The sequence below is a fragment of the Apteryx rowi genome, unplaced genomic scaffold (assembly GCF_003343035.1).
Source record: "Apteryx rowi isolate R43461 unplaced genomic scaffold, aptRow1 scaffold_191, whole genome shotgun sequence".
NCBI lineage: Eukaryota > Metazoa > Chordata > Aves > Apterygiformes > Apterygidae > Apteryx > Apteryx rowi.
Window position 1 is genome coordinate 970,880 of NW_020448208.1, and position 15,968 is coordinate 986,847.

Consider the following 15,968-nt stretch of genomic DNA (forward strand, 5'->3'; position numbering starts at 1 on the left):
AGTTTCCTATGCTGCTTTCTTTTTTTTCTTCTAGGAAATGGCCATCTCTGTTTAGAGAAGAAATAGACCCAACTTTTTGGGGGGTGGGAGGGAGGGAATATGGTATGAAATGGCATCTAAGTATAGGAACATGCTGGAAAAAATACTGATGCAAATTTTCTATTGGAAGAGTCTCAGCTGAAATAGTAGGGATATATTCTACTTCATTAGAAGTTACATGAGAAACTACCAACCCTATAATAAAACTTAAACAAAAAGTAAAGTTAACATAGTCAAATCTATACCAAAAACAGAACAAAATTATTTGAAATCTTGGGATATAGAAGGTCTTGGAGTAGGTATTGTGAAAAATCCAGTTTTGACTAGCTTAATTGTAACACACGCTTGCAGTACTTCTTTTTCCAAAGGCCTTTCAGCTGTTAATTCAGACTCACTACATGCCACTGAATGAGGAGACAGTCATTGTTTTCATATATGTGGAAACTGAGTTAGATGATGTTACTTCATCAAAATTATGCAGATATTTATTAATAGAGCATAAATCAATATATAATTGCAAGTTACATTCAGACATTTTTCTTAAGCCATTGCTGCATGCGCAGACATACTGGGAATGCTATGGGGKTTTTTTTTGTTTTTCTCAAATAGAATATTGGTCGCTCTCTGACCCCACTCAGTGGCATTCATTTTGATTAATATGTGTTGAAATGTCACCATTGAATGTTCTTATTCCAACTTTTAGTAGTGCTAGTTGTGTTGTGGTTGGATTAATATAAAGATAATATTTTCTTCTGTTTTCTTACATGACTTGTTTTATACCTCTGCAGAAATATTACTGATGATGAATCCTCTGTGGATGAACTGAGAGGCACGCTGCGATTTTTTGCATCTGTATTAGTTCGGAGAATTCACAAGGTAAAGTGGCTTAAAGGTATTAGCATTGTTTTTCCATTTGAAATAACGTCTGTAACTAAACAGTTCTTGAATTCTTTTTAAAATTATGATTCTAAAATCAATCTTACAGCCAGTGTAGGCAATTTTCTAGGAAGTTTCCTCTTTGTGCTTATCTATTCCCTCCTTTTGGACCTTAACCTATTCCTGGTTATAAACTGTCTTTGAAGGTTCTTGCAAGTAAAGATCTTTCTTCATCTTCTTCTTTCTTCATCTTCTAAGATCTTTCTTAGCAGTGCAAGGCAGTTTTAAAACCTTGGGATGGTCTTTTAGCTGTCTGTTAGTGACTTAATCCAAATAGAAATAATTTTGAGAATTAGGAAGAAGAATTATTAGACAATGGTTAGCAGTGTACCTGACTTCATGGCTTCTCGTTGCTTGGATTCTTTGAATACAGTCAAAGTCTTTATATTGTTTAAAAATAAGAAACTGTTCTGGTAAGTGAAGAGCTTGCTATAAGAATTAGAATAGATATGAGTCATATACTAATCTGGTTCTTACAAAAAGTTCTGAAGACTAAATTTTAAAGATTCAAGTTACCTGTTAACAGTGTTTAATATATTAGCACATACACCATGATGTTCTCTGGTAAAGTGCTTCAAGCCTGTTTTACAGGAATTGCTTCTAAATTTCTGGCTGTTGTAAGCAGGAAGAGATGCTAAACTCAGTTTCCAGATTTACTCAGTGTTGGCCCCTCTGTTGGAGCTGTGTGTGTGACTTTTTTCCCCTCCTTAGTAACAGGAATATTTCCTAAGCTACAAGTTGTAAATGTACTCTATCATGACTGATTCATAGCCTGATTCTGTCCTTGCTGTATGTCAAATCCAGATGACTTTCTTGTTTATTGTAATTCAAGCATGTTGCTTTTAAAGTTAATGTGGGGGAAAATTAGTAAATATTCTGGGAAGTGCAGACATTATGGAGGTGTGAAACTGAAGTAAATCTTTCAAAGTGAAAATATAGAGCAAGTCTTACAATTTAATTTGTAGTTCTAATGCATGCAGTTGTTACTTGAAATGTTTGTAAATCTATTGTTGATCCAGAAAAGAATGATGTTGGGACTGTGCCTCCTTTATTGATCATGTAATAATGTATCAATTGTGTCTTCTCAGATGAACTGTATCATCTTTTACCATCCAGTCTGAATTTAAATAAAGTAATAATTTTCTGTATCTGCCCTGGTCAGTAGCAAAGTATAAATAATATATTCAGTTTTATGTATCTGGCTAGAGAATATATGCAGCAACAATTCAAAGACGTTCTAACTGTGAAGGTATTAAACATTGTTGGGGGAGCTCCAAAACCTAAAGAGTATCACTAAAGTGCATTTCTCATTACAGATGGTTAGATTTATTTGTATACATCCTATGTAATAATATAATTTATTTTGTCTCTTTGTATAAAGTGCTATAAATATTTCGGACAAAATGGGTGCTCATAATAACTTTGTATTTTGGAATAGAACTGGAATATGGCATGCTTCATCACTCAATAGAGCGTGGCGTCTCATGCTATACTATACTTTTCAGCCCATACCTTTTCTGCTCAGCAAAAGTGTTTGTATGCATGCACATACCCCTCCCACCACAGATTGAGGCAGCCTGAACTGATAGCTATGATGCATGTGCTAATGAAAATATGCTTAGAAATGAGAGTAGGTATGCAAGTTGAAGAATCTATCCTTATTAATTAAGACTTAAAATTACAAACTGTTTCAGAGAAAAGAATCTTTGAGGGGATTATTTGGTTCCAACAATTTCCTTTCATTTCTGTTTAAGGCTGCCTACGTGGCTTTTTTTTTCTTCTTTCCCCCCCCTAGTCTTGATGAGGGATAAACTCTATTAGGAAAGAAACCTGTCCAGAAGTCTTAAGTTGTGAATACTTAAAATTGGTTGTTTCTACTTCTCTGAGGCATCTTTTATTCTTGCTTAAAGCAGAGAGCATACAATGTGTAACTTTCAAGACAAGTTTCTATGCAAACTCATACACGTGGGAAGGAATACCTTGAAACTGTACAGGTTGGGGATGGACTGGCTGGGGAGCAGCTCTGCTGAGAAGGACCTGGGGCTCAGGGTGGACAGCAAGCTGAACATGAGCCAGCAGTTTGCATTGGCAGCAAAGATGACCAACAGTATCCTAGGCTGTATTAAGAGGTGCAGAGCCAGTTCGTTGAGACTTGGCACTCTTTAGACCGCGTTTAGAATACTGCATCCAATTTTGGGACCCCAGTGCATGAGAGGCATTGATAGAGTGACGTGAGTTCACCTGAAGGCCGCCAGGATGTTTGGGGCTGGAGCGCTTGACCTGTTAGGAGATGACCGTCTCCATCTTTGTAGGATTTCAAGACCCAAGCGGATACAGCCCTGAGCACCCTAGTTTGATCTCACAGCTGACCCTGCTTTGGGCAGGAGGTTAGGCTAGAGACCTACTGAGGTCCCTTTGCACCTGAGTTATTCCATATTTCTTTCATTTTCACAACCATCAAGGAAAGTATAAGCACAGGAATCTAGCTAATACCTTTGATTAAATAATACATTAAAATCATACAAATAAGTTGTATTTTATTTTTTATTCAGCTTATGAACAAGGACCACGTGATGTGCATGTGGTAGTGTTGTTGGCACTAGCAGTGGTCTTGACTTAGTAACTCAAGAATTCTCTCTTGGTTCTTCTGCCATCATCTGAGTTGAGACATGTCTACCTGTACATGGACAGAGAGGAGGGTTTCATTTTGCTTTTAGTTCTTATTGATATATGATTCTTGATGGTAAGGTACACAAGGGCTAGAAGCAAAATGTAATTAACTTGCTTTTGTGAGTGGTCAAATCTCCATGTAGAACTAGGCTTCATTTACAGTGACTTGGGAATCAAGTTGTATTACTGTAATTATTGCAGTGGAAGAATCAGTTGACAATAAATGTATTAAAAATACTGTTTATGACACTTAGTGGCAAATATTGTTGTATGCCTTGTCAAGAAAATGAGCATACTGTCAGTTTTTCTAGAGAATTAATTTATTGTTTCTAGAGGATTCATTTTATGATTAGAATGGGGTCGTATAATCAAATTAATATGTCTAATAGTTGTTTTCTTGAATAAATTTTGGGAAAAAAAATTCTCTTTCTATTTTGAAACTTCTCTTTTTTAGGTAGATGTCCCAACTGTTGTAACAAAGAAAATGCTCAAGGCAGCAATGAAACACATAGAAGTAATAGCCAAAGCCAGGCAGAAAGGTACTGTAAAGTCATAATGCTTTATCAGTTTAAAATGGCAAGTTTATTCTGCATGTTTGTCATCATATTTGCTTAGTCTTTTCATCCTTTTCATTCATTTGTCTTCTGGAGGGTGCAACGACAAGATTATTTGTATCATAACTTTTTCCTTATTTGTCTGTTTTGAAGTTCAGCATTCAGATATCACCATAACTTTGAAATACTATTTTGTTTTCTCTGTGTGGTAAACAGGAACATGTTTTTCTTGTCTATTCAGAGCAATCAAGATCACCTTGCAATTTTTCTTGAAGTTTTTTCTCTGTATTCTAGATGAGCGATTATAATTGAAAGGATTTGCATGTCTGTCTGTATCTAATAAACACACTGTGCTGTTATTCTTATAGCTAGAATGATTTCACATCCGTGAGTTACTAAATCTTAAAAAGAATGTGATTAGGGTTATTGAAGAATCGCTGGAGAAATATGAGATGCTGAGAGTAGTGGCTGTAGGCACAGCTGCAAAAGTGACATACCAGCATTTTGATAGTTCTTCTTCAAAAAAAGTCCTACTTGTATAAACAGCACAGGAAGAAAAGGAAGGTTTTTAAAATATAAAACCCCCCTAATGTATTAAGAATGCAAATGTTTAATTTGACACAAGGCTCTGATATTTTAGAATTCTGATTATGTACAAACTAAAACGTTTCTGATCTGATGACGCTAATGTGTTAGTGGAGTTGTTCACTGTGTTGAAATGTTATGATTGTTTATAAACCATGGTGAGATTTTGAGCAGTAGCATATTTAATCCTTATCCAAAATAAGAATATCTTCACAAGCCTAATGTAAAAATTATATTAAAACTGCACATTGAAAGAATATTTGCAAAATAGTACATTTGCTGTTGGAAAATTAGTTGTCTTGGTTCCACACACCCCCACATACTGGCTGTGTTCCACAACACTGTCTACTAAATCTGGTTTCATTCAACTTTTAAGCATAGATGTTTACTTTCACTGGAGTCATGAACTTTTCCTCCCCACCCTCCCAACGTCTTCTTGGTATACACCCTCAAAACATCTCCTTGATATACATAAAGACATGTTATTTGACTTTTGGAAATTATCACTGATCATGTGAGTAGTGGGTATGAATAATGAGACATACTGTGAGCAAATTTGATCTTGTTTTCATGGCGCAGCAAAAGGTTCAACATACTAGATTGTCTTGCTGTGCTGTTTATGCCAGATTTCATTCTTCCTTTGATTTCTGTTAAGGAATTGGAAACATTTTTTTTTTCCCTTTTTTTCCTTTCTAGCAGCAAAGAACTAGATTTTCAGTGCATGGCATTAAAAATATATTCTTCAGTGTTTTCAAGGAAAAGACTTGCTCCCTGAGGGCAAATATATGAAGTGGCAGCTGAAAGTGACTTCATGTAACAGAGCTTTCTAGCAAGTGTTGTTGAAACAGCCACCCACTGTATATGGTTCAGAGGTAGCTTTCAGGCCTTGCGTTGAATACTGACTGAGCCTAGCCTTTCCTGTTTGTTTACTTTTGTATCCTTTTTAAGATGGTTGCTCTAGGGGGCCTTTCTTTTTCTTCCTATTCTTCTTACCTGTACCTCTCCTCATAATTCCTTAGTTCTCCTTACAAGTCCTTACTATTTGCACAGATACCTCCATGATTCAGTATCTGCCATTGCCAGAATGCTTTTTCCTCCTCTCTGCTTTTAGTGACACCAACCTGGCAGATTTTATCAGGTAGTATACATTCCTATATCCCACAACAGCCAATATAGTTCTTGGTTGTGAAGTACAGGCTAACTGGCTTCTGTACTAAATTCCATATGTTAAAACATGCTTTAGTCTTCTGATTTACAGGTAGGTATTATGTGCCTAACCTATGCTTTTGGGGTTCTTGGTGTTGAGTCTGTGTTGGACTGTTAGTACAGCTAGGTGTGAATTATTACAGCTCAGTTCTTGCACTTGAAGTGATTTGAAGGAATATAAAATAGTTGCTGCTAATTAATATGCAGAGTTTTTAATTTGATAAATCAGGTATTCTTAAGAATGCCAAACAGCTACTTGCAACATTCTTCCAGATTCCCTTGCTGGTTTTAGTTTGATTTATATTGTATTTAAAAAATATGTTGCTTCATGTTTGTTTCTAAATGTTCTAAGCAGGAAACAAATATAACATGACTGAATAAATATTTAAGTTTTGTATTGTAGGCAAGTCGGTACGTAAAAGCCCAATAAGCTGTAGACCAAGGAGAAGCTCAGGCAAAAGCAAGTAGAGGCAGACTTTGGGAAACACATTTTTTTTTAGAAGAATCAAAATGTTAAGTTCTTCAGTAATTATGAATTAAAACATTCTGGAAACCCTACAAATTACAATTATTTGGTGAAGGAATTCTCATTTCTATGTGAGGCTTAATTTTTACATAGCCAGACTCAAAGTCTAAGCCTAGGTAGCTTTTTGAAGTTACTACATTGTAATTCTTTGGCAGTTGTACATGTGCTAAAAGTATTAACTTAGCACAACTGAAAAACAATCTCCTCTTGTTTTGCAATAACAAAAAACTGGAACAACTTGTAATTTTGTCTTTTACTTTCAGTGAAAAATGCAGAATTTTTGCAACAAGCTGCTTTAGAAGAATATGGACCGGAACTCCATGTTGCTTTGAGAAGTCGAAGAGATGAACTTCACTACTTAAGAAAACTTACTGAACTTCTTTTTCCTTATATTTTGCCCCCAAAGTCGACAGAGTGCAGGTATAAGAGTGGTATTTTTAAAAATATCTGCATATGTAGTGTTATCATTTTGGGCAGTGAAAGAATGAACACCAAAGTTATCCTTAATTTGAAATTTTTTTCCCTGTAAAAATCAAGCAAACGAAGTGCATACTCAATGGCAAACTCCTGCTTAGTATTTTCGCTGACTTTATTCTCTGCTGGTTTTGATGTATTGTGTACAGAGGCCTACCTTCAAGTCCAAGAGAGCTTTGGGAGAATGTTGAGGTAGATGGTTCAAGGGAGTTCAGGTCTAAACCTGTCAGAGCCAGGACTGTTAGGTGTCCCTGGCCATACTTGCATCCACTCTTTAAACTGTACTGCCACCTTCTCTTCCTGGTTGGAAGTTCCATCCTGTGTAATGCTGGTGCTGATTGTTTCCTCCTTTTGTATAATAGTTTGTTGGGGGTAATCCTTGCTAGAGAATAGGAGACCAGAATGCTAATTTTCTCCTAGGCATGTACAGTTTTCTCCATCTTATCCCTTTGGTTGCGTGTTCAAGGCTAGTTTTAGCCCTTTGCATATGAGGGTTGGTTTTTTTATCAGTCTTAAAAGTATTTCTGCACACTTAAGATATTATTAAACACTAAAATATATTTCTGAGTAAAATATAATGGTATTATCAACTTAATTCCCTTAAAAATTATGTAAGCTAGTAAGTTGCTATCAGATTACTGATTTTTTTTTTTTTTTTTCCCTCTTCCCCCCAGATCCCTGACACTTCTTATAAGAGAGATCCTGCCAGGTTCCGTTTTCCTTCCCTCTATGGATTTCTTAGCTGATCCTGTAAGACTTTGGAGCACAGACATTTCAGTATTACTATTTTCCTCCTAAGCAAGCAGTATGTTGTGGTAAAGCAAATGGTGTACAATGGCTTAGTTGCTGTGGCTTGGACTGAGTAAAAGGAAAAAAAAAAACAACGTTGTGCCCAATTGTTTTTTTTTTGGTTGTGCTTTATAACTTGGTTTGAGTGCGTAACTGACCAAACTGATTAAAAATACAGTTTTGGCATGATCTCTTAAGAATGTATTTTTAATAAAAGACTACAATTCCCACAAAATGGGAGAATGCTGCACTAATATAAGCACCTTTATGATGATATAACTACATTTAAACAAGGACTCGATTACTTAACTGTAGCTGTATTTTTATAACAATCAAAGTAAACCAGCTTATTTGTTGCTGTATTGAAACCAATTGTTTTGTCCTGAATTCTGCTAAAAATAAGGCATTTATTTCTAAATATGGAATACTATAATTTTTGATATTTTTATGAATGTATTTTAATAGATGAAATTGCTATACTTATGAAGAGATCACCTAGTTGCAAGCAGAAAGTACTGTAACTGTGGAAGAACCAGTAGCTTGTTAGATCTGCACTAACAGTGAAAATGCCTTGTAGAGTCTTCTTCCACCAAATGAAGAATGTTTCAGTACAGATCTCTTGAAGTTCCCTGACTTGTGAAAACTTGGAGACCTTCCAAACCAGATTTTTTTATTTTATTTTTTTAGAGTATTACTAATGTATTCACGGGTTTAAACTTGGACATGACATAATAATGAAATGATTTTCATCTAGTTTGGGGTTTTCTTAATCTTAATTTTATATTGTGTTTTTCTGTAGGACACTGTCAACCACTTGCTGCTAATCTTCATTGATGATAGTCCAGTGAGTATTGACAATATTAAAATATTAGTAACCTACTTGTTTACCTGTTCAATAAGCATTCTTACTCAATTTTTGTCACTTTTTCTACAGCCTGAGAAAGCAACTGAGCCTACTTCTTCATTGGTTCCGTTCCTACAGAAATTTGCAGAGGCAAGAAATAAAAAACCATCTGTAAGCAAAGGAAATATTTTTTTGTTTTCCTCTTTGAATATTACTTTACCTACTGTCCTTGTTTCTACAAATTTTTGTGTTATTTATGTTCTTAGTGAAAGTTTGAAAATTGGCTGACTGCTTTTTTAACCTATTAAGGTCCTGAAACTGGAGCTAAAGGAAATCAGAGATCAACAAGACCTTTTATTCCGGTTTATGAACTTCCTGAAACAGGAAGGGGCAGTCCATGTGCTTCAGTTCTGCCTGACTGTAGGTAAGGTTACATACATGAACTGAGCTGTACTTGATCTTTAAAAGCTTTAAGAATTTGCATGTTCAAGTGAATGTTCAGTTTTGGAACTAGGCAGCATTGTTAAGCAAGAGATTAAGTTTCAGGATCTGTGTTCAGTTACTTCATTATGTCCTGATTCTTTAATGCTGATCTTGACAGTGTTAATGTCAGTGTGGAATTTTGCTCTTAATTGTATTTCTGTTTATTGATAAAGGTTGTACATTTTAAAATAGAATCTTTTTGTAAGGAAAAAAGTTCTGGCCACTTATACAAGATAAAGCTGCCTTTTCTAATATATGATTATTAAAGTATTTCTAAAATGAGCTGTACATCGTAAGAAGCTTCTCATGTTCTTCTAGACCTAAAGTTCTGATGTGTGTACAAAGCAGAAACATAAAATGAACAGTAAAGCTGTTGAAACCTCCTGTTCAGTAACCTGTCCCTTGATTATGATGTTTGTATTTGTTTTTACTGTTATGTAAGTGTTGGCTGGAAAGCCTCCTGTTTTCCAATGTTATGTTTCTCTGTGAAGCTTCTGTAACTTACAATGGTTTTTTTCAAGTTTTCTTGCTCTACTGGTGGTTAGTTACTGGCTTGTCAAGAGAACTTTTTTTGCCAAGATCATATATATATATATATATATATATGTGTGTGTGTGCCTGTCTGACTAGTCAGGAGGAGGAATGTTTTTAGAGGAGCAGTAACTAAAAAAACGTTATGGGTATCTTCTTCTATCAGCTGTGCGTTAAAATTTTCTTCCCATTAAACCATATTGCCACTACAGTGATCTGTACCTTTCCACATCATTAAAGTTTATCATATTGTGTTGTATACAGTAACAAAGATAGCTGCAAGGATTATGTTATTCTTTATTGCAAAAGTAAGCAAATATTTCTATGTTGCATAGGAAATAATGGTTCTGTCATCTTATCCCAAACCTATACGTATAGCAGGAAGACGTGAAATTAAATATGAGGCAGACTTTATCTCATAAAATACTGCAGAAATCATTAATAGCTGCATAAAAGAAACATAAATAATCTCTGCACACAGTTTATTATGGGCTCATAATCCTTCCAACCATGTTGGCTTTTTGTCAGGAAAAACTCCTCACCTCACCAAAAAGGAATTAATGCCTGATGTATGTACAAAGAATTCTAAGCTGACGCGCGGTTCTCTAGAGCTGCTTCCTCTAGCAGGAGTGTTTCTCAGACTGTAGGTACTGCCAGTGATAAATATTTATCTCTGAGCACTTTCTTCGTTCGGGGCTTGTCTCTTGCACTCTAAGATGTCAAGGCTCTGTATTAGCTTTTAAAACAAACGGTAAGATTATCTGCCCTGTCTTAGGTCTCTCAAGTTATACTGTCTCAAACTAAGTCTCTACTGTAGGTTATTATTTACTAGGTAGGGAGAAATATCTTGGATATGAAGAACTGATTTATTTTTTCTTTTTTTCCCCTAATGGAAGAGTTTCAGAAGATTTTCTCTGAAGAAGTCTGTTTCTGTCCATTAACTGAAAAGTCAAGTGAACCCTACCTTATTTTTCTTTCTTCTTTCTGGGCAATGGTAATGCCATTAATGGCATGAACAATAAATTAACTAGGATTGCACAGTAATTGTGTTGGATAGATTTTTAGTCAAGGGAAGTTCATTCTCAAGTTAGTCTGATATTAAAGAAGCTATTGAAAACATTAAGACTTGTTGGATCTTAGGAATGAAATAGCAGCAGAATAGGCAGATGACTGTGGTTTAATGGTCTGTTGGGGCTCTGTGTGTGTTTAGCTTGAACTGGAAGCCGTGCTAAAAGAAATTACCACTTCCAGGTTAGTAATTTGAGAAGAAAAATTCTGTTCTCTTGCCAGGAACAACTGTACATTTTCATGGGTTTTTCTTTACTATGATAAGGAATAACTAGTTTTAATTGCAATATTTTTGAGAACTAATTTTATGAACAAATTTGAATTTTAATAAGAATGCAGCTATCTTGAGATTTTGAGATGTCTTTTATTCCTATTTGTTTTAAATTTTTATGAATGACTGTATCTGTTGGAAAGTAAGTTGATATTATACACCACTTCAAGATGCCACTTTTTTGCCAAGTTGGTCAACAAATGCATTTTGCTTTCCCCTATTTCTTAGAGGAATTCAATGACCGAATTTTGCGACCAGAACTATCAGATACTGAGAAGATGGCTCTTCATGAAGAAGTACAGAAAATTTACAAAACTTATTGTTTGGATGAAAGCATTGACAAAATTAGATTTGATCCTTTCATAGTAGAAGAGATTCAAAGAAGTAAGTTTGAGATTGAAAGGAATAATTTACACTGGAATTAGAAAGCATTACTTTTATCATGATTTTTAAAATGTGTTACCACCCTGCTATGTTATGCCTAAACCTTGTTTTGTCAATATTTTTGTATTTTAAACAAGTCTATGTCAGACTTGCATTAGCTTGCAAAGCAAACAAAAACTCAGTCTAGGAAAAAAAACAACTAACATCATTTATATTTACAAAATTTTTGTAGTTGCTGAAGGTCCGTATGTGGATGTTGTGAAACTTCAAACTATGAGATGTCTTTTTGAAGCTTATGAGCACGTTCTTTCTCTCCTTGAGAATGTTTTTACTCCCATGTTTTGTCACAGCGATGAGGTAAGCGAGAAAGAGTTGAAGACTAGTCTTAAAGCAAGATTATATTTTTTAAGATGATACCCTATTTACAGCAAGTATGTGCATGTGTAACTGAAAGCTTATCTTCATATTCCACTTTAGTTAGCACTGCAGAGCCAGGAAAAATCTCACTAAGAAAATTGTGTTTATTCTGGCTTGACACATCATCAATAGAATAAAAAGAAAAAAAATCTTCATTTCCTGTTGTAATAATTAACATTTACCACTGCTGTTACAAAAGGCTTCCCTCCTTTTATAATTGCAAATTTGATGCATAACCAATCTACATGATAGACATGAAACTGTATTAATACTCTCTTTATTTACTTTTCAAAATATAAAGGTACTTAAAAAAAGATTCAAAGTTTTTATTTAGGTGTCTTTGTTAAGCATTCCAGCTCCTAAAAGTCAGGTGTCTATTTTCAGGAGGGTCATTCAAAATAATTTGTTAGGCAAACGATGATTAGTGTTCTATGATTAGTGGAGCAAACTGGGTTCTGAAAGTAAGTTTAAAAAAATTCCCTGTGCCAAGCAGACAGCTGCCTAAAGCCTTCCCATAGGAAATGTTTAAGCACGGGGGTGAGTCTCAATTCTTGTCCCTTTTAGAGTTTGTGTGTATAAATCAGGCTGCATGTTAAGTTCCCCACATTTAAGCCAGAATATATTGACTTGTGCTAGGAATAGGGTGCGTACCTTGGAGTCATTCTTCATAAAGTGCCTCTCCTGAAGATGGTATTGATGGTCACCTTTTCAATTGTAGTATAATGCTTCAAACACATGATGTTTAACGAGGAAGAGGCATGGGTTATGGGGCTTAATTTTAGTTTTATTTCTGTTTTGATTTTCATCTTTTAATGCCAAGACTATTTAATGTAAAATAACTATTCCTGGGAGCATATATTGTAATCTTGGTATGTCCTTTTCCAGATTAATATCCTAACTGCCAGGTTAACGTCAGCTTGCCTTTTACTTACTTCTGTTCTTGTTTCCTGAATTCTGTAATGTTGTTGCATAGTTGCCCTTACCTCAGTAGGCCAGTGTTTTCTTTGATATTTTCTCTTGTGTCTACTTTTAGTACTTCAGGCACCTTTTAAGAGGAGCAGAGTCACCAACACGCAATTCAAAGTTTAGCAGGTACGTTTGGCAGAATCTTAAGTTTTTTCTGTTTGCTTTTTGATTGAAAGTCTCAAAATATTAAGCCGTAGATGTGTTTTTGTTGCCTGATATTAATTTGACTACATTTTTAGCTGTACTTTTTTTTAAATAGACAAATAACTTGCTGGAGGAGCAAGCAATATTATAGAAGATGGTTCTTCACTTTGAAGTGTTTTACATAAAAGAATTTAAAATAAGATTCAGACCTCAACATTTGAGAAGGGAGAAGGGGAAAGTAAATGTACAATGACAACAAAGAAGATAACATGGAAATAAAATGGTGATTTCCAGTTATTGTAAATATGAACACCATATTGGTGTACCATTTGTACCGTATTGGTACAAAGTTGGGTCACCTTGGATTTCAAGCCGTACAGGAGCAGGTACAGTGTCCAACCTAACTAGCCTGTCGTGCTATGGGAATCCCCTCTTGTTATGACAAGAAGGATTTGCTTTTTCCCCTAGGTCAAATGTGTTTTCCCTTCCCCAGCTCTTCCCATTCCTTGCAGAGGTGTAGTGTCAGAAGCGTCATCTCTTGGTTTGGGCTATATGCTTACAGACCACCTTCAGGCTCTTAGGGCCTGTGGAGAAGACCAAATATCTCCTGTGGAGTGGAGAATAGGAGCAAATTTCAAGGTCTGCAAACCAAAGTGTTTATGCAGCTCACACTGGGAAAATGATGCAGATACTAAAGACAGTTTGCAATTTTTGCTCTGCTATCTTTATTGTCCCTTGTTACTACTACAGTCTGTTGGACTGTTGGTGGTGGCCATAGTAGGTGCTTGTCTTTGAAGAGTGAGTTTTTCCTAGAACTCTTTTGAGACTAGAGCTATGTCAGAGTGGACCTGTTCCCATGTCAACCAACAAAGCAGATCCATCAGTTCCCTTGTTTCATTCCAGTGGAAGTTGGACCCATTTGGATCTTGTAGAGGATATCTATTGTAAAACTGCTGAGCCTCTTAATTCTCAGAGCTTACTGAAAAACTGAACAGTACTCCATTTGATTTTGATGACTCCTGAATGGTTGGATGTCTTATGTGCCCCAACTAGTCATCCCAATATCTTTGACCTTAAGGAAGATGGGAGATCTTCCACTGCAGGGGTGGGGTGAGTAAGCTCGAGGTCTCTTTGTTTCTTGTTTTTTTTGTTTTTCTTTTTTTAAATGCTGGATGCCTCGGTCGTAGAATAGCTTGACTCTGAATTGCTTATGTTCTAATCAAAAGAAAAAAAATCGTAATGAGACAGTTTTTAATTTGGAAAGGCTTTCTTTCTGTGTATGAAACAAGATCCACAATACTGTAGAAAATGCTCATGTTTGTCATCTTAGATTGCCTTCTAGAGGAGGAAGACCAGCTTATCAAATTCTTCTACTTTTAGTTAAGAAATACCTAGTTAGCCCCCTTGACTCAGTCTATTATGAGGAGTATATAATGTGTGATCCCTCTTATCTCTGCTAATGTTCTTGAAAAACTTCACACTGTTGTTCTCTCCAATAGATCCATCTGTGACATCTATACATAGTCCTTGTAGCTCTCATGGACCTAAGACTCAAGCTGTGGAGTAGCTCTCTTGACTTGGTGCTTACAAACTCTTCCTTAGCAGAGAGGCATGGAAGGCAGCTAGGCCAGCTGCATTTCTTCCCTATATGATACTACACTGGGAATGGTAACCTTAAAACACACTCAAGCTTCTGTTGAAGATGCCTACAGGGTTTCATCTAGACCTATAAATCTGTCTTCTGGTATCTTTCCCCAAAAGTTTCATGTAAAGGGCAGAGGTATTTTGTTATACACTTCTTACATCTTGGTGTTCTAGTTAAAGTATGAAACCAGCTAGGTCACCTCCTTGGTGCTTTGCTTTTCAAATAAAATGAATGAAATTACAAGCAGTCTCTACCTGGAGATTTTGAAATAGATCTCTGGTTACAAAATAGCAAAGGTGATGCATTTGGGAACTGTTACAACACATTCCTTTGGAGTTCAAACAGCATCTTCAGCATTACTGAAAATGTATCTGTTTCACATTTTAGCATGATTTGAATGCCTAAGTAGGTATTACAGTTTATATGAGATACTGTATGTGTCTGAAGTGGTGCCTCAGTGAATATTGCATGAAACATAGGTCCTATCAGAAAATAGTTTGCTTGCAGCTTGCAGGAGTTTCCCTCTGTAAAATGTGCTATGGACAATCACTGCCAGAAAAAGAGATCACTTACAGAATTATTCCAGATGTTATCCATATGCACATACCTCATCCTGCCTTCTCTCCCCTCTTTTAGCATTAGTTCCAGTTGAGAGAAAATACAGGCAAAGAGATCAGTTTTGTCTTCTGTGTCTTTGATTTGATGGTTTGCTGGGGTACTGTGCATGTACTGCATGGATACTGCTGATTAAAAAGTCTATGAGATCAAGTAGTGGATATGAAGTCCCAGTGGAATGTACATGGGCAATGTGTTGAAAGATTTCACTCCTTGTAAGGTCAGAAACTTATCTTTATGAAGCATTTTCTGGAGAATGCAGTGGGAAGGTAGAAAGGGTTGTCTATTAGTGTTTAATTTCTGTTTTAAATCACTGTTTCTATTTACTGTACAAAACAGTCTTAATTTTTGGTGTACAGATCAGACAAATAATGTGCTATGCAAACTACTAAGGTAATAGGTGAGAAGTCCCAAGTATTTTTGGAATCTTAAGAAGTCGCACTGGGAATGTCCTGATAACTGAGCAGTGGTTGTCAACAGTTTAACTCTATAATTGGTATTTTTTACCTCATTTTTAATGGATATGGCCAATTAAAACTTACGTTTTAAGTTCTAATTCTGGTGACTTCAATTTTGGGCATATGGAAGAGAGGACAAGAATTTTATTTCTCTCTCATTTATATATTTGTAATATATTACTTAAAGGCATGCTGTGTTTCAAGCCTAACAGGGAAGAAAAAAAAGAAGCCATTATGTGGTATAATTTCCCAGACTTCTGGATAGGTATATACTTGCCTTGCTTTTCTATGCATCATGATGACATACAGAAATAGAAGCATTCTGATTTCTCATCTTTGGAAGTGCAATAAAATTAAAACATT

At 35.6% G+C, this 15,968-nt stretch overlaps 1 protein-coding gene across 7 annotated transcripts in view; it reads left to right on the plus strand.

The window, feature by feature from the left end:
• Positions 1 to 15,968, plus strand: part of SNX14 (sorting nexin 14) — a 59,697-nt gene that overhangs the window by 13,421 nt on the left and 30,308 nt on the right. For 6 of the 7 annotated variants that reach the window (XM_026062683.1, XM_026062681.1, XM_026062684.1 and 3 more), the window contains 10 exons: positions 828 to 915; positions 4,100 to 4,184; positions 6,780 to 6,936; positions 7,665 to 7,740; positions 8,579 to 8,623; positions 8,714 to 8,794; positions 8,933 to 9,047; positions 11,205 to 11,360; positions 11,593 to 11,717; positions 12,811 to 12,869. In XM_026062683.1, the coding sequence (XP_025918468.1) occupies positions 828 to 915; positions 4,100 to 4,184; positions 6,780 to 6,936; positions 7,665 to 7,740; positions 8,579 to 8,623; positions 8,714 to 8,794; positions 8,933 to 9,047; positions 11,205 to 11,360; positions 11,593 to 11,717; positions 12,811 to 12,869 (987 nt within the window). Of the gene's footprint in view, positions 1 to 827; positions 916 to 4,099; positions 4,185 to 6,779; positions 6,937 to 7,664; positions 7,741 to 8,578; positions 8,624 to 8,713; positions 8,795 to 8,932; positions 9,048 to 10,566; positions 10,632 to 11,204; positions 11,361 to 11,592; positions 11,718 to 12,810; positions 12,870 to 15,968 lie in introns of those variants that run through there. The other variant, XM_026062687.1, reaches the window with a different exon arrangement.